This window comes from Mobula birostris, chromosome 6, assembly GCF_030028105.1.
Source record: "Mobula birostris isolate sMobBir1 chromosome 6, sMobBir1.hap1, whole genome shotgun sequence".
Lineage (NCBI taxonomy): Eukaryota > Metazoa > Chordata > Chondrichthyes > Myliobatiformes > Myliobatidae > Mobula > Mobula birostris.
In genome coordinates this window covers 192,659,887-192,678,570 of record NC_092375.1, presented here as the reverse complement: position 1 = coordinate 192,678,570, position 18,684 = coordinate 192,659,887, and the positions used below count along the sequence as shown (strand labels likewise).

The 18,684-nt window shown below is 42.4% G+C and overlaps 1 protein-coding gene across 1 annotated transcript in view; it reads left to right on the top strand.

The window, feature by feature from the left end:
- LOC140199671 (inactive dipeptidyl peptidase 10-like) overlaps positions 1 to 18,684 on the top strand; it is a 928,450-nt gene that overhangs the window by 493,278 nt on the left and 416,488 nt on the right. The window contains exon 5 of the mRNA XM_072262134.1: positions 1,624 to 1,698. Coding sequence (XP_072118235.1) covers positions 1,624 to 1,698 — 75 coding nt within the window. The remainder of the gene's footprint in view (positions 1 to 1,623; positions 1,699 to 18,684) is intronic.

The window sequence follows — 18,684 nt, the reverse complement described above, 5'->3', positions numbered from 1 at the left end:
AATGAATTAATGTAAGGTTAGGGCAAATGAATCGTAGATGATCACTACAGACTTGGTGAGTCCAGCAGCCTCTTTCAGTGCTCTGTCTCTCTAGGTCTCTAGGATGTCTGACCTGTTTCTGTAGCTATAGCATTTATGTGGTTATTTCAATGAAGTTTAATGTGAGGTTGGGGCTGAGGGGGAAATGTGTCAGCCATGATGAAACGGTGGAGCAGACTTGATGGGCCAAAGGGCCTAATTCTGCTCCCATGTTTTATGGCCTTATGGACAGGTCCTAATTTGCATGTCCTAATTTGCATATCCTGTGGAATAGAATCACATGGGAATGAATGTTCTCTCAATTTTGCTTCTAAAAAAATTGTGAGAACATTCACTCCCATGTGATTCTATTCCACAGTCGTCTTCACCTCCAATTCATCTTAAGAATGACTGCTTGTGCCGCAGTTTTCCTCTCTTTTAACCGATATTGATTCATTTTAAGCTGAATTTTAACCGGCATAAGCTCACCTAGACTGGTTGATGCCATTGCCAAGTAATTTGCACCAAGTGCTTTCTGAATTCATTGGTACAAACAAGCAGCAACAGGGAAGGATATTTGTACACATCAGTTACTGCACTTGTTTTGGTGAATTATCATAACTAACCATCCTAAAATTCCAAACATGAAATAAGCTTTCTTATTAATTTCTACTACCATTGAAAAATGAAACCTATCAACATTCTCTGGACAAAATGTATACATTGGACTGGATTCAACTCTTCTCTTAAGGCTAAATACGTTGTTCATTGTTTTCTGCGTTCAACATGGGGAAAAAACACACCCCAGTGATGTTGCTTCAAGGAATCTGTTACTCTTTCCAGTGTTTTAACATTCAAAGGGATTACTTATATTTCGATGACTTCTGTAACTCATGAATTTTCTGTGATTTTCACCCTGTTTTAGCAATTCAACAGTTTCAGTGATCTGAAGCAGATGGTAGTCTGGTTTTGAACTTCATTCCTTAAAAATTCACTTTGACTGAAGTTTTAGACGGTTCATTGTTACCAACAGGAGATGAATTTCTAGCCAACAACCTTTTCTGAATTGATGTGTAATCTTGCATCATTGTAGAAGCCATAAAAAAAATGCTGATCTAAACAGGCATGTTCTCAGAAACATTGACTAAGTCCGGTGCTTGACAACTGATATATTCATTACTTATGAATAACTTCATACATTTTGATGTCTTTTGCCACCGAGAGAAAAATGTAATGGAAATAATGAAGCGAAGTACAATGTGATACAGAGAGCTTTGGCCAATACAGTCTTCATTCTTTAGACAATGATTCCCCAGGTATTTACTTTTACTGTGGTGGCAGAGTGTTTTAAAGCTCCAAAGCCTTCTTTGACAGTGAAATATATTTCATACATTATACAGTCAGAGATAACAGAAGTCACAGCAGTCTTACTCCATGTTACAGCAGAAACATTAACTAAATATAAAGCAGCACACCAAGTGAATGAATGACATAGATTTTCCATGAGGAGAAAATCTGAAATGATTTGTTTTTCTTTTGATGAAACTACATTCCTATTTTAAAATTATTAATCATTTCACCTGATTTGTGTTCTTCATTTTCCAGGTAACTTTTAAAGCAACAAAATACTCTGTCTCCCCAGATCTCAGATTTGTTCTTCTTGCATATGATGTCAAGCAGGTAGGACCGGGTTTAAGTGCTTAATGTAGAAGCATTGAAATAGTTGTCTCTAATGTACCTTGTTTACTGATGTCATACACGTACTGTGTAAGATAAAAATATCAGAACACACAGGACGTTCCCAGCTATTACTTTGTCTGATTATTTAGGTTATTGTCATGAAAATGAGGATACAAATACTTAATGGATTTTTACAATGCAAATTTAGCTTGTTCATTCCTGCTGCTGAAATGAAGGTTTGCAACAGCTCAAAATCTGCTTTTGTGTTTGTTCTGCGTAAATCCTAACAGAGAAAGAAGATGAAGAAATGTAATGGCTGTACACTTTAACAGGAACAATGTCAGTGTTGGTGTTACCTGGTAGTTTCTCCATTGGTTTAGAAGGAATTTGAAGAGCCTCTCTAATAATCTAGTTTGTTATTTTTACCTTTTGTTTAGCGCTACTATTTGAACTATTTTGAAGAGCTTCTCTAATAACCTAGTTTGATTTTTTTTACCTTTTTACATAGTGGTACTGTTGGTTGCAGGAAATCCAGAGCAATACACACAAATTGCTAGAGGAAATAAGCAGGTCAGACAGCATCTATGGAAATTATTAAACAGTCAACATTTCAGGCTGAGACCCTTCTTCAGGACTGAAAAGGAAGGGGGAAAATGCCAAAATAAAGAAGTGGGGGGGCGCGGGGAAGGAGGATAGCTAGAGGGTGATAGGTGAATCCAGGTAGGGAGGAAACATAAAGGACTGGAGATGAAGGAACCGAAGAGGAGAGGCGAATGGAGTGGAGTTAGGGGAAAGGGAAGGAGGAGGGAACCCAAGGAGAGGTGATAAACAGGTGAAAAGAGGTAAGAGGCCAGAGTGAGGAACAGAGGAAGAGGGAGGTGGAGGGAAAAAATTACTGAAAGGAGAAACAATACTCATTCCATCAAGTTGGTGTCCTTAGTTTAAATTGCCTTAAACATTCCTGTGCATTCCATAAATGATGACTGATCTTGTTCTTTTGCCTGTTCTGAGCTCTGCTTGGAAATGAAAAATATTAGCATCACAGAGGGTAACAAAATAACAAGATTAAGGAAAATCTCAAATTATTTTATATGTATGTCAAGAGTAAGTGTGCAATCTCAAAAAGTCTGTTCTTTTTCATTTTCTCGACAGCCTCTGTAGGCAACAAACTATTGCCAGACATGATAATATTATTAAGTTCCAGGCAGTTATATTTTCTGTAGAAAACTCTGAATGTCACCATTTCAGGCCCATGAAGAGACAAAGGGGGTAATCTGTGTGTTGAGCCAGAGGACTTACACCAGGATTTAATTGTATTCTTCTCCTCTATACTTATTAACCAGAAAAACACTGAGTTTGCAGAATTCAGTGAGGGGGAGAGATTTTTTCGACTATTATTACTAAAAAAGAAGACATAGTAGATATCTTACTGGGCATAAAGGTGGATAAATCCCCTGGGCCTCATGAGATATGTACCAGGCTGATATTGGAGGCCAGGAAGGATACCACTGGAGACATAACAGAGATTTTTAAATTTTACAACAGGTGTGGTGTCAGGTGACGGTGCAGTCAATGAGGTACCTTTATAAAATGAAGCAGGGCAGGTGATGGGCCGATGATAACCGACAGCAGTTAGCACAACGCTCTACAGTACTGGAGGCTGGGGTTCAATTCCTGCCGCTCTCTGTAAAGAGTTTGTACGTTCTCCCTCTGACCATGTGACTGTTTTACTGTAATGAAGCAAGTGTTTAGCAAACATTTACACTGAATCATGTAAGTATAAATTTGGCCAAGTACTTTAAAGTTTGGCCAGAATGATAGGACTTTAAGAAGAAACATAGAAACATAGAAAACCTAGAGCACAATACAGGCCCTTTGGCCCACAAAGTTGTGCTGAACATGTCCCTACCTTAGAAATTACTAGGCTTACCCATAGCCCTCTATTTTTGTAAGCTCTATGTACCTATCCAAGATTCTCTTAAAAGACCCTATCATATCTGCCACCACCACCATTTCCGGCAGCCCATTCCACGCACTCACCACTCTCTGCATAAAAAACTTACCCCTGACATCTCTTCTGTACCTACTCCCCAGCACCTTAAACCTGTGTCCTTTTGTGGCAGCCAATTTAGCCCTGGGAAAAAGCCTCTGACTATCCACACGATCAATGCCTCTCATCACCTTATACACCTCTATCAGGTCACCTTTCATCCTCCGTCACTCCAAGGAGAAAAGGCCAAGTTCATTCAACCTATTCTCATAAGGCATGCTCCCCAATCCAGGCAACATCCTTGTAAGTCTCCTCTGCACCCTTTCTATGGTTTCCACATCCTTCCTGTAGTGAGGCGACCAGAACTGAGCACAATACTCCAAGTGGGGTCTGACCAGAGTTCTATATAGCTGCAACATTACCTCTTGGCTCCTAAATTCAATCCCACGATTGATGAAGGCCAATACACCGTATCCCTTCTTAACCACAGAGTCAACCTGTGCCGCTGTTTTGAGTGTCCTATGGACTTGAACCCCAAGATCCCTCTGATCCTCCACTGCCAAGAGTCTTACCATTAATACTATACTCTGTCATCATATTTGACCTACCAAAATGAACCACTTCACACTATCTGGGTTGAACTCCATCTGCCACTTCTCAGCCCAGTTTTGCATCCTGTCAACGTCCCGCTGTAAACTCTGACAGTTCTCCACACTATCCACAACACCTCCAACCTTTTGTGTCATCAGCAAACTTACTAATCCATCCCCCACTTCCTCATCCAGGTCATTTATAAAAATCATGAGGAATAAAGGTCCCAGAACAGATCCCTGAGGCACACCACTGGTGACTGACCTCCATGCAGAATATGACCCATCTACAATCACGCTTTGCCTTCTGTGGGCAAGCCAGTTCTGGATCCACAAAGCAATGTCCCCTTGGATCCCATGCCTCCTTACTTTCTCAATAAGCCTTGCATGGGATACCTTATCAAATGTCTTGCTGAAATCCATGTACACTACATCTACTGCTCTTCCTTCATCAATGTAACTTATTTACTTACTTACTGCCCATTACACCACTGGTGCTTAGGGCAGCAATGAAGGTCCTCTATCTCTATCTGTATAGAAGGATTCTTCATTGCTGTTTCTCAGACATTCCACCTCTCCCAGAATTTCCGGGAATCTCCCGCATATCGATAGTGGCTTCCTGACACCCGGAAATTATATACAATATCTCGGAAATCGATTTTTTTTGAGAAAGGGAAGGAGAGGGAGAGCGAGCATCCTGATTGGTCTCTCTTCGTGCTAAGAGTGGTCCCCAACCACCGGGCCATGAGGAAACAATCTGATTTGGCGATATGAAACGATATGAGTCAGCTGCACCTTTCCTCATTCCCTGTCACACCCACTGTTATTATTTGAACGCACACAAGGTCATTACACACGCGAGGTCATTACGCACGCGTCATCCATGTCAGCACGGGAAGATCAACTCCTTGAGCTTGCAAATGACGATGGGCTGAAAAGTATGTTTAACATAACATCTCTGGCTGCATTCTGGATCAAAGTCAAGGCTGAATATCCTGAGATAGCCACGGAAGCACTGAAAACGCTGCTTCCATTTCCACCATATTGCTGCGAAGCGGAGTTTTCTGCAATGAATGCAAAGAAAACTAAATTGCAGAATAGACTGGACATAAGGAACCCCCTTAGAGTATCGCTGTCTCCCATCACCCCTCGATGGCACCGTCTTGTTGCAGGGAAACAAGCCCAGGGCTCCCACTGATTCAGCGATATTGGTGTGTTTCAATGATTTTATATGTTCATACGAGGAAAATATGCACTGTGTTTAATATCCAAACATTACTTATAATGTTATGATGCTATTGACTTATAATTGACATCACTATATTCACGTGAGGAAAATATGCGCTGTGTGTTTAATATTAAATTCATTAGATAAATCCTTTTAGAAATGAAATTGAGTGTATTAGCCACTTATAATTGACTTATAGTTGAATTATCACGTATATTCCGGTCGTGATTAATACACTCCCGCCCCCCCCCCCCCACCCCGGTCGGCCGCTCCGCAAGAATATTGTCAATATTGACCTGGTCCGCGGTGCAAAAAAGGATGGGGACTCCTGCTAAGTAGACCTATCAGTTTTCTCTGTGGGTGGGCTTTACAGTCGACCTCAAAAATAATGATAGTGTTGCTCGCTGCACTGTTTGCAACAGTGACTTTTCTATTGCCCACGGTGGGTTAAAATGTGAACGACATGTTGAGGTGAGTTTAACAGGTGTCATTCATTCATTAGCATAGCTAATGTTGTTTAAACTAGCTGGCTGACTGCTAAGGAGCTACCTCCCTGTAGACTTGCTTAAAGTTGTGATAGAATAAACATGATAATATAATATAAGCACATATTTTAATGTCACATTTTCTGCATATACCCAACTTGGTTTACAGATTAGACAAAATCACTAAGCAAAGTATTACATACACCCTTGGAGGTCAACCAGTGGCGTGGGGGGGGCGGGTAATATGGGGTTGCTACCTCTCTGAAATGAGTTTTTGTAGGGTGGGATGACTGGTTTCTGTGTCAGTTGTTTATTGACCAGTTAGGATTGTTAGCCCTGAGCTGAACTCCCGATCCTGGACCACTCTTAGTCTGGCTTTTACCCTTTGACCTTTTTGGCATTGGTGACCCTACCAAGAGCCAAAGCAGAAAGCCTTGATTCCAGCCAACAGAGCTCTCCAGCGCAGTGAGGGATGCCAGCCTCCAAACCCTATGACAAGGTTGTGGTCCTCTTGCAGGCTTAAGAAGAAAATAAAGGGGAACCTTAGAGATATTGAGGAAATAAATTTGAAAGCGCAAAGTCCTGATGGCTGAAACCACAGTTGCAAATGGTGGAACAGAATAGAGAAATAATTTGTCCAAAATCGTAACTGCTATGACAAGTTCAGTCCCGTGCAATAAGAGTAAACGTGAAGAGTATGTTTCTTTGTAAAATTGTTGCTTGTACTCTTAAGGAAATGAAAACAAAACAAAACCAACTATAGTTGCAAAGAATTTATATTTTAAGTTAACACTCGTGCTGAACTTAAACATGTAGAATGAAGAATTATCTTTAATTCTGATATTGTTGTCTAATCTTGGCTGTGTATGATCATACCATTTCAATTAGTGTAATTGATACGTAACTTTCTTCTTGAGAGATTGTATTCCCTGGAAAAGATAGCTATTAAAGAACAAAGCTGACTAAGAGTGTTGGTAAAATCTAGGAATATTTTGGTGAGGTGAAATCAAAAGTTTATTTCAACAGATTGGTGAGTTAGTAATTGGAAGGCATTTATTTAAAATCCCTTCTTAAAAAAGAAGCTGATAGAATAGTTAAATGCAGAACGTTCACAGGTATTACTTTATCAAGGCCAATGACTGGTAGAAGCAGAATCAATAATAGCTTTTGAACAAAATCACCAGTAAGAACTTGAAAATAATATGTAAAAGCTTTGATGGAATGATAGCATATTTAGCTATTAAATGTGAGGGTATTGGGTTCACCATCTGCAAACCCCTGAACTCAAAAGAAGATTTTAACCCCTATCTGATAAGCAGCTATATTCACCCTCACTATTGTGAGGTTGTACTGTATAAAACTACTCTTCAAAGACCATCTTACCTCCCTGTCTGCTCGCTGCAATGAGGACTAGCAATCAATGCTCAGTAGTGAGCGCTGGGCTCCCCCTCCCTGTGAAGGATGAAGGAGGAGATACTTCCAGCTAACAAAGTAGATTAAATACAGTTTATTTTATTTTAATGATTAGATTTAGATTTTTACATGTTTAGATTTAGATAAATTGTTCTTAACACACACTTGAAACTCACAGAGGACTTCTGATTTATAAAAGACATCAGAATTCCAAAAGATTTATAAACTGCAAAGGATATCTAAACACAATTACAATTTTTACAAACTAAAAGAATGTACAATGAGTTACAGGCAAACGAGTCATTCATTGCAGAAACCGAAGGTTGCGGAATGGATTTTAGTTCTTTTTTTCTGTCACCCCATTTTCTCCTTGACATTCCATACGATTCCTAATGCTTTCTAATTTTCATACAGTTTTGCTACTAGCTGACGTTAATTCAGATAGCTTTGCTGGGTCAAAGTAATTCAAAGAGATGGTCTAAAAGCTTCTGGGAACAGAGAACCCAGATACCCAAAAACATGCTATGAGGGATGACTCACCGACTACACAAATAACCCAACCATTGGTTGATCAACTATTCCTGTGAGTATGTTTGATGTGCTGTGACAAAATAAACCCAGTCCAGAACCTTGCTTGATTTCTATCACAATGGTGCAAATAACATAGCTGTGGCTTCCTGGTTTGATCGTTGCCTTAAGTTTAGCTGCTGCAGACCAGAACATCTCATGGTCACTTCACTTTGTAAAACATCTCTTGAGCAGCCAGTCCCTGATGTGAAATTTGCATTAGCAAGTGAAGACTGGTTCTTATTTGCAACAAGAATCTAAGCAAGGAATAGCAGTTAGAAGATTAATTTTGTCACAAATAACTCTGACTCTTTGGAAAGATGATGCTGTTGTGCTAGGAAACTGAGGGTAGTAATAATCTTCTCAGGCCCTGGAAAGACCAAAAGACCATAAGAGCTGGGGAGTAGAGTTGGGCCATTTGGCCCATTGAGTCTGCTCCACCACTTAATTATGGCTGATCCTTTTTCTTCAATCCTCAACTCCACTCCCCGGCCTCTTACCTGTAAACTTTGATGCCATGTCCAATCAAGAACCTATTAAGCTTGTTTTAAATATACCTAATGACCTGGCCTCCACAGCTACCTGAGGTAATACATTTCACAAATTCATCACTCTCTGGCTAAAGAAATTCCTTTGCTTATCTGCTTTAAATGAATGCCGCTATTGCCTGAGTCTGTACCTTCTTGTCCTAGACTAGCCCACCATGGGAAACATCCTTTCCACAGCTACTCTACTCTGTCTAGGCTCTTCAACCTTCAAAAGGTTTCAATGAGATTCCACAATCCTTCTAAGCTTCAGTGAGTACAGACCCAGAGCTATCAAACATTCTACTTACATTAACCCTTTCATTCCTGGAATCATCCTTGTGAGCCTCCTCTGAACCCTCTCCAATGCCAGCACATCTTTCTTTAGATGAGGAACTCAGAACTGTTCAGAATACTCAAGGTGAGGCCTCACCAGTGTCTTATAAAACCTTAGCACCACATCCTTCCTCTTGTATTCCAGACCTCTGAAATGAATGCCAACATTACATTGCCTTCCTCACCACGATACTACCTGCAAATTAACCTCTAGGGTGTTCTGCACAAGGACTCCTAAGTCCCTATGAATCTCAGATTTTTGGATTTTCTCTTCATTTAGAAAATAGTCCACACATTTATTTCTACTACTAAAGTGCAAGACCATGCATTTTCTGACATTGTATTTCATTTGCCACTTTCTTGATAATTCTCCAAATCTGTCTAAGTCCTTCTGCAACCTTCCTGTTTCCTCAACACTACCTGGCCCTTCGCCATATTTGTATCACCTGCAAACTTAGCAGCAAAACCATCTATTCCATCACCTAAATCATTGATATACAGCACACGAAGAAACGGTCCCGACACCGACCCATGCAGAACCTCACTAGTCACTCACAGTCAACCAGAAAAGGATCGTCTTATTTCCACTCACTGCCTCTTACCAATTAGTCAATGCTCTAACCATGACAGTAGCTTTCCTGTAACACCATGGGCTCTTAACTTGGTAAGCAGCCTCATGTGTGGCACCTTGTCAAAGGCCTTCTGAAAGTCCAAATATACAACATCCACTGCATCCCTTTTATCTATCCTACTTGTAATCTCCTCAAAGAATTCCAACAGGTTCGTCAGGCAGGATTTTCCCTGAAGGAAACCATGCTGACTTCGTACCATCTTGTCCTGTGTCACCAAGTACTCCATCACCTCATCCTTAAAAATTGACTCCAACATCATCCCAACCACTGAGGGCAGGCTAACTGGTCTATAATTTCCTGTCTGCTGCCTTCCTCTATCCTATAATGTGGAGTGACATTTGCAGTGCTCTGGCACCGTACCAGAGTCCAATGACTTTTGAAAGATCATTACTAATGCTACCACAATCTCAACGCTACCTCTTTCAGAACCCTGAGGTGCAATTCATATGGTCCGGGTGAATTTATATATCTTTAGATCTTTCAGCTTTTTGAGCACCTTTTCCCTTGTGATAGTAATTGCACTCACCTTGTTTCCCTTGCACCCTTCAACTTCTGGCACACAGCAAGTGTCTTTCACAGTGAGGACTGATGCAAAATACTCTCTTAGTTCATCTGCTGTCACCTTGTCTCCCGTCAAAATTGCTCCTGCCTCATTTTCTAGTGGTCCTATAACCACTCTCATCTCACTTTTATTTTTTACATATTTGATAAAGATTTTACTATCCACCTTGATGTTGTTTGCTAGCTTCCTTTCATATTTCATCTTTTTCCACCTAATGATTCTTTCAGTTGCTCTCTTTAGGTTTTTAAAAGCTTGCTAATCCTCTGACTTCCCACTAATTTTTTGTGTAGCTCTATGCCCCCTCTTTTGTTTTCGCATTAGCTTTGACGTCCCTTGTCAGCCACGGTTGTACTATTTTGCCATTTGAGTATGTCTTTGTTTTTGGAATTCATCTAACCTGCAGCTTTCTCATTTTTCCCAGAAACTCAAGCCATTGCTGCTCTGCTGACATCCCTGCCAGAATCTCCTTCCAAGTTACTTTGGCCAACTCCTCTCTCATACAACTGTAATTTCCTTTATTCCATTGAAATACTGCTATATCAGACTTTACTTTCTCCCTATCAAATTTCAAGTTGAACTCAATCATATGTGATCAGTGCCTCCCAAGGTTTCTTTTATCTTAAGCTCCCTAATCACCTTTGCTTCATTTCATAACACCCAGTCCAGTATGGCTGATCCCCTAGTAGGCTCAATGACAAACTGCTCTAAAAAGCCATCTTGTAGGCATTCAACAAACTAATTCTCTTGAGATCCATTACCAACCTGATTTTCCAAATTGACCTGCATGTTGAATCTCCCATGACTACATAACATTGCCATTTTGACAAGCCTTTTCTATTTCCTGTTGTAAACTGTGGTCCACATCCCAGCTGTTGGGAGGCCAATATATAATTGTCATCAGGGTCCTTTTACCCTTGCAGTTTCTATCTACAACCCACAAGGATTCAACATCTTCCAATCCTATGTCACATCTTTCTACTGATTTGATGCCATTCTTTACCAGCAGAACCACACCATCCCCTCTCCCTACCTTCCTATCTCTCCAATACAACATGAAACCTTGGATATTCAGCTCCCAACTATAACCATTCTTCAGCCATGATTCAGTGATGGCCACAACATTATACCTGACAATCTTTAATAGTGCAACAAGATCATCCACCTTATTTCTTATACTACGTGCATTGAGGTAGAACACTTTGAGTACTGTGTTTACTATCCTTTCCGATTCTGCATCCCTAATGCACTGGTGCTCACCCTGCTGGCTGTGATGTTGTCCTGTCATCTGTCTGCCCTTCCTGACAGTCTGACTGTACACTATCTTTGCTTTTTTACCGTCTGTCCTATCTGAGTCCCTTCACTCCGGTTCCCACCCCCCTGTCAAATTAGTTTAAACCCTCCCCAACAGCTCTAACAAACTTGCCCGCTAGAATATTGGTCCCCCTCGGGTTCAGATGCAACCCGTCACTTTTGAGCAGGTCATACCTCCCCCAGAAGAGATCCCGATGATCCAAGAACCTGAAGCCCTGCCCCCTGCACCAACTTCTCAGCCACGCATTTATCTGCCAGATCATCCTGTTTCTACCCCCACTTGTGCATGGCACAGGCAGCAGTCCAGAAACTACTACCCTAGAAGTCCTGCTTCTCAGCTTTCTACCTAGTTCTCAAAATTCTCTTTTCAGGACCTCTTTGCTTTTCCTTCCTATGTCATTGGTACCAATATGTTCTAAGATATCTAGATGCTCTCCCTCCCTTTCCAAAATGCTGATCCAAGACGTCCCTGCAGATGAATATCCATCACATTAGAAGGTGTAGCACAGGAGAGGTAGCCCATCGTGCTATAACAGCCTAAAAATAAATTGCCAATACATACAGTAATACTACTCAAAGCCTTCCTTTTGAATTGCCTTCTCCCTATAACCTTTGACACCCTGACTAATCTTGAGCAGATCCTTTCCCCAGCCATTTCCTTTAATAACCATCGTACAATTTAGTAAGCATGGTCATATCTTCAACATCATCTAAAATAAGTAAATAATATTACATTGCCTTCTTCATCAAATTAACACAACAGTCTCAGAATTTGTTGCAAATTCATAAACATAATTTTATAACATTTATTGTTTTAAGAATGATTTGTTAGAAGAAACATAACAATAACTCTTCTATATTGATAGCAAACTAGTTTGAACCTTCCCCTAGCATTGCAATTGTATCCTAAAAGTTCTTAGGTTGCAGCAAACAGCATTTTCTCTGAAAAGACCTGCAGCAGCTCTAACAATCTAATTTACCAAGGAGATTCTGTGAGATGTAACATTTTTCTGACCCTTGAGCTGTGAACCTGTCACGGATGTTTTAGACTTGGCTGATGCCGATGATGTCTGCAGGTTTTAAAACATGGCTCGTGTGCCATGGTCAATTCTTTGTGCCTAACTTTAAGTGATTAAGATGGGTCACAAGAGATCCATAAAGAACATAAGACAATGGAACAGAATGAAGTACTTATTCATCGAGTCTGCTCCGCCACTCAATTCTGTAACTATTGACACTATTACTAATCAAGTGCCTATCAGTCATCACTTTAAACATTCCCAGTGATTTGTCCTGCACAGCCACCTGTAGCAATCAATTCCACAGATTCACTGCCTTCCTGCTAGAGAAATTCCTCCTCATCTTGCACATCTCGATCTAATTCCCTCTCATCCTCCTTTGCTCCAAAGAGAAAAACCCAAGCGAACTCACCCTATCCTAATAAGATATGCTCTCTAATCCAGGCAGCCTATCCTCTATGCCCTCACTAAAGCTTCCACATCCTTCTTATAGAGGGGAAACCAAAACAGAACACATATTCAAAATGTGGTCTAACAAGGGCTTTATGGATCTGCAAATTACTTTGCGGCTCTTGAACTCAATCCCCAGCTAATGAAGGTCAACACACCACATGCCTTATTTACCACTCTTTCAACCTGTGCCGCGCCTTTGAGCGATCTATGGACGTGGACTCTAATATTCCTGTTCCTCCACACTCCACATTGATCCCCCGATTCCTGTTCCTCCACACTCCACACTGATCCCCCGATTCCTGTTCCTCCACACTCCACACTGATCCCCCTGATTTCTGTTCCTCCACACTCCATATTGATCCCCCGATTCCTGTTCCTCCACACTCCACACTGATCCCCCGATTCCTGTTCCTCCACACTCCACACTGATCCCCCGATTCCTGTTCCTCCACACTCCACACTGATCCCCCGATTCCTGTTCCTCCACACTCCACACTGATCCCCCTGATTCCTGTTCCTCCACACTCCACATTGATCCCCCGATTCCTGTTCCTCCACACTCCACACTGATCCCCTGATTCCTGTTCCTCCACACTCCACACTGATCCCCCCGATTCCTGTTCCTCCACACTCCACACTGGTCCCCCGATTCCTGTTCCTCCACACTCCACACTGATCCCCCGATTCCTGTTCCTCTACACTCCACACTGATCCCCCTGATTCCTGTTCCTCCACACTCCACATTGATCCCCCCGATTCTTGTTCCTCCACACTCCATATTGATCCCCCGATTCCTGTTCCTCCACAGTCCACGCTGATCCCCCGATTCCTGTTCCTCCACACTCCACGCTGATCCCCCGATTCCTGTTCCTCCACACTCCACGCTGATCCCCCGATTCCTGTTCCTCCACACTCCACACTGATCCCCCGATTCCTGTTCCTCCACACTCCACACTGATCCCCCGATTCCTGTTCCTCCACACTCCACACTGATCCCCCTGATTCCTGTTCCTCCACACTCCACATTGATCCCCCGATTCCTGTTCCTCCACACTCCACACTGATCCCCCGATTCCTGTTCCTCCACACTCCACACTGATCCCCCCGATTCCTGTTCCTCCACACTCCACACTGGTCCCCCGATTCCTGTTCCTCCACACTCCACACTGATCCCCCGATTCCTGTTCCTCCACACTCCACATTGATCCCCCCGATTCCTGTTCCTCCACACTCCACATTGATCCCCCGATTCCTGTTCCTCCACACTCCACATTGATCCCCCTGATTCCTGTTCCGCCACACTCCACATTGATCCCCCTGATTCCTGTTCCTCCACACTCCACATTGATCCCCCGATTCCTGTTGCTCCACACTCCACACTGATCCCCCGATTCCTGTTCCTCCACACTCCACACTGATCCCCCGATTCCTGTTCCTCCACACTCCACACTGATCCCCCTGATTCCTGTTCCTCCACACTCCACACTGATCCCCCTGATTCCTGTTCCTCCACACTCCACACTGATCCCCCGATTCCTGTTCCTCCACACTCCACACTGATCCCCCTGATTCCTGTTCCTCCACACTCCACATTGATCCCCCGATTCCTGTTCCTCCACACTCCACACTGATCCCCCCGATTCCTGTTCCTCCACACTCCACATTGATCCCCCTGATTCCTGTTCCTCCACACTCCACATTGATCTCCCCGATTCCTGTTCCTCCACACTCCACATTGATCCCCCGATTCCTGTTCCTCCACACTCCACATTGATCCCCCTGATTCCTGTTCCTCCACACTCCACATTGATCCCCTGATTCCTGTTCCTCCACACTCCACATTGATCCCCTGATTCCTGTTCCTCCAGACTCCACATTGATCCCCCTGATTCCTGTTCCTCCACACTCCACATTGATCCCCCTGATTTCTGTTCCTCCACACTCCACACTGATCCCCCTGATTCCTGTTCCTCCACACTCCACATTGATCCCCCTGATTCCTGTTCCTCCACACTCCACATTGATCCCCCAATTCCTGTTCCTCCACACTCCACATTGATCCCCCTGATTCCTGTTCCTCCACACTCCACATTGATCCCCCGATTCCTATTCCTCCACACTCCACATTGATCCTCCTGATTCTTGTTCCTCCACACTTCACATTGATCCCCCCGATTCCTGTTCCTGCACACTCCACACTGATCCCCCGATTCCTGTTCCTCCACACTCCACATTGATCCCCCTGATTCCTGTTCCTCCACACTCCACATTGATCCTCCGATTCCTATTCCTCCACACTCCACATTGATCCTCCCTATTCTTGTTCCTCCACACTCCACACTGATCCCCCTGATTCCTGTTCCTCCACACTTCACATTGATCCCCCCGATTCCTGTTCCTCCACACTCCACACTGATCCCCCGATTCCTGTTCCTCCACACTCCACATTGGTCCCCCCATTCCTGTTCCTCCACACTCCACACTGATCCCCCCGATTCCTGTTCCTCCACACTCCACATTAATCCCCCTGATTCCTGTTCCTCCACACTCCACATTGATCCCCCTGATTCCTGTTCCTCCACACTCCACATTGATCCCCCTGATTCCTGTTCCTCCACACTCCACACTGATCCCCCTGATTCCTGTTCCTCCACACTCCACATTGATCCCCCTATTCCTGTTCCTCCTCACACCACACTGATCCCCCTGATTCCTGTTCCTCCACACTCCACATTGATCCCCCTATTCCTGTTCCTCCTCACTCCACACTGATCCCCCGATTCCTGTTCCTCCTCACTGCACATTCACCCTATATTCTGCCTTCAAATTCAACCTTCCGAAATGAATCACTTCTCGATTTTCTGGGTTGAAGTCTATTTGCCACTTCTCAGGCCAGCTCTGCATCCCATCAATGCCCATTTTAACCTACGACGACTTTCAACACTCTCCACAATTTCACCAGCCTTCATCTCATCTGCCAGCTTGCTAACCCATTTTTCCGCTTCCTCATCCAAAAATCAGAGGGCAGGGGTCCCCAAAAGAGATCTCTGTGAAATACCACTGGTCACTGACCTCTAGTCTGAATACACTACATCTACAACCACCCTCTGCCTTTTATGGGTAAGCCAATTTCAAATCCACACCGCCAATTTTCCCTTAATTCAATACCTCTGACTTTCTCACTAAATCTCCTATGGGGAGCCCAATGAAATGCTTTACTAAAATCCATTTACACAGCATCCTCTGCTGTAGCTTCATCAGTGTGCTTTGTCACATCCTCGAATTCAGTCAGGCTTATGTGGCGTGACCAACCCCTCGCAAGGACATTCTGACTATTTCTAATCAGACTTTGCTTCTCCGAATGTTCATAAATCCTATCTCTAAACATCTTCTTCAATAATTTGCCATCACTGAAATAAGACTTACTAGTCTATAATTCCCAGGGTATCCCTACTCCCTTTCTTGAAAAAAAGCAATAATATTTGCAACCCTCCAATCATTAAGTACTCATCCTGTGGTCAGTGAGGACGCAAAGATCATTGGCAAGGGTGCAGCAATCTCTTCCTTCATTTGCTGTAGTAACCTAGGGATTAGACAATCCAGCCCTGGGGACTTACCTATCCTAATATTTTTCAGAAGTTCCAACCCATACTCTTTCTTAGCATTGACATGTTCTAGCATATCAGCCTGTTTTATGCTGACCTCACGAACATCAAGGTCCCTTTCATTGGTGAATCCTTACGCACAGCATTCCATTCACTCAGCCTTTCCCCTCTGAATCCAGACACATTTCCTATTCTATCCCTGATCAGTTCTACTCTTACCCCTGTTCTTCACGTACATATAGAATGCCTTGAGGTTTTCAACAAGAGCTTCTCATGCCACCTTCCAGCTCCCAAATCATGCATTTAGTTTTTTAATTATTCAAAAGCATTATGAACATTAGACAGCAGGAAATCTAAATTAAGGAAATTAATATTGACTTATACTTCATCATTTGCCATCTAATACTGCTCCTTCCATTTTGGAAAATACATAGCTCTCAGTAACTTATAGCAATAAAGCTGTAAAGTATAGGATTCTCCATTGAAATCTTTTTTATATTTTAGTAGTGAAATTTATCCTCAAAATTAACATTAGCATAAATCACATCACCTTGGATATTTGTAACTTCTCCCTTGAATTACGAAAACAGAACCTGATGAGAATATAATGGTAACAAACTAGTGATTTTTGTGGTAGTTAATAGTGGTACTCCTATGCTACTCAGTTAGTCACATCCACATTGGCAGAGTTCTCACATTATATAAACAAGGATATCAATAAGGTTCAGTTGGATATCCTGCATGCTGACCTCCTGGTGTGTGCTTTGAACACTGAACATAACAGTCAGAAACAATTGTGCACTTCATAGTGCAAGCTTTAATCTGCACAAAGCATGTGGGTTTGGTCTGAGTGGTGGTACGAGAGGAGTTAACTCGAGCAAAATTATCCATATGTCAAAGAACCAAACTCTCATTACCTACATGTCTGGTACTTCCTCAGGAAACAAATGATTGCCCACTAAACGATGTCAGTCAATTCAGAGTTTACTGTGACATTGGAATTTATAAGACTTCAGGATTAGTCAACAAAACTGGGGTGCATGCAAGTGATAATGATGAGCACTGAAGCATGTGAATATGACATGCCAACATACTCAACTCTTGCTTGCACAGGTATGTGTGTTCACAGTATTTGTGTAAATCTTGATGGTTTCTTCAACAGTTTGAAAATGTCACTTTCTCTTTACAAGTCTGACCTGCAGTTTGGAGTTCTCCTTTGTCACATCAGGTCAGAGAATATTTCAAATACCTCAGACATAGACTGGACCAGGGATGGTGGGCCTAACAACAGAATCAGAATCAGGTTTATTATCACTAGCATGTGACGTGAAATTTGTTAACTTAGCAGCAGCAGATCAATCCAATACATAATATAGAAGGGAAAAATAATAATAATAAATCAATTACAGTATACATATATTGAACAGATTTAAAAATTGTGCAAAACACAGAAATACTGTATATTAAAAAAGTGAGGTAGTGCCCAGGGGTCCAATATCTATTTAGGAATCGGATGGCAGAGGGGAAGAAACTGTTCCTGAATCACTGTGTGTGTGCCTTCAGGCTCCTGTACTTCCTACCTCATAGTCATAGTCATAATCATAGTCATACTTTATCGATCCCGGGGGAAATTGGTTTTCGTTACAGTTACACCATAAATAATAAATAGTAATAGAAATAGTAATAGTAATATTACTATTAGTAAATAGTAATAGTCATAGAAATAATAAATAGTAATAGAAAATAGTAATAAATAGTTAAATAGTAATATGTAAATTATGCCAGTAAATTATGAAATAAGTCCAGGACCAGCCTATCGGCTCAAGGTGTCTGACCCTCCAAGGGAGGAGTTGTAAAGTTTGATGGCCACAGGCAGGAATGACTTCCTATGACGCTCTGTGTTGCATCTCAGAGGAATGAGTCTCTGCTGAATGCACTCCTGTGCCCACCCAGTACATTATGTAGTGGATGGGAGACATTGACCAAGATGGCATGCAACTTAGACAGCATCCTCTTTTCAGACACCACCGTGAGAGAGTCCAGTTCCATCCCCACAACATCACTGGCCTTATGAATGAGTTTGTTGATTCTGTTGGTGTCTGCCACCCTCAGCCTGCTGCCCTAGCACACAACAGCAAACATGATAGCACTGGCCACCACAGACTCGTAGAACATCCTCAGCATCGTCCGACAGATGTTAAAGGACCTCAGTCTCCTCAGGAAATAGAGACGGCTCTGACTCTTCTTGTAGACAGCCTCAGTGTTCTTAGA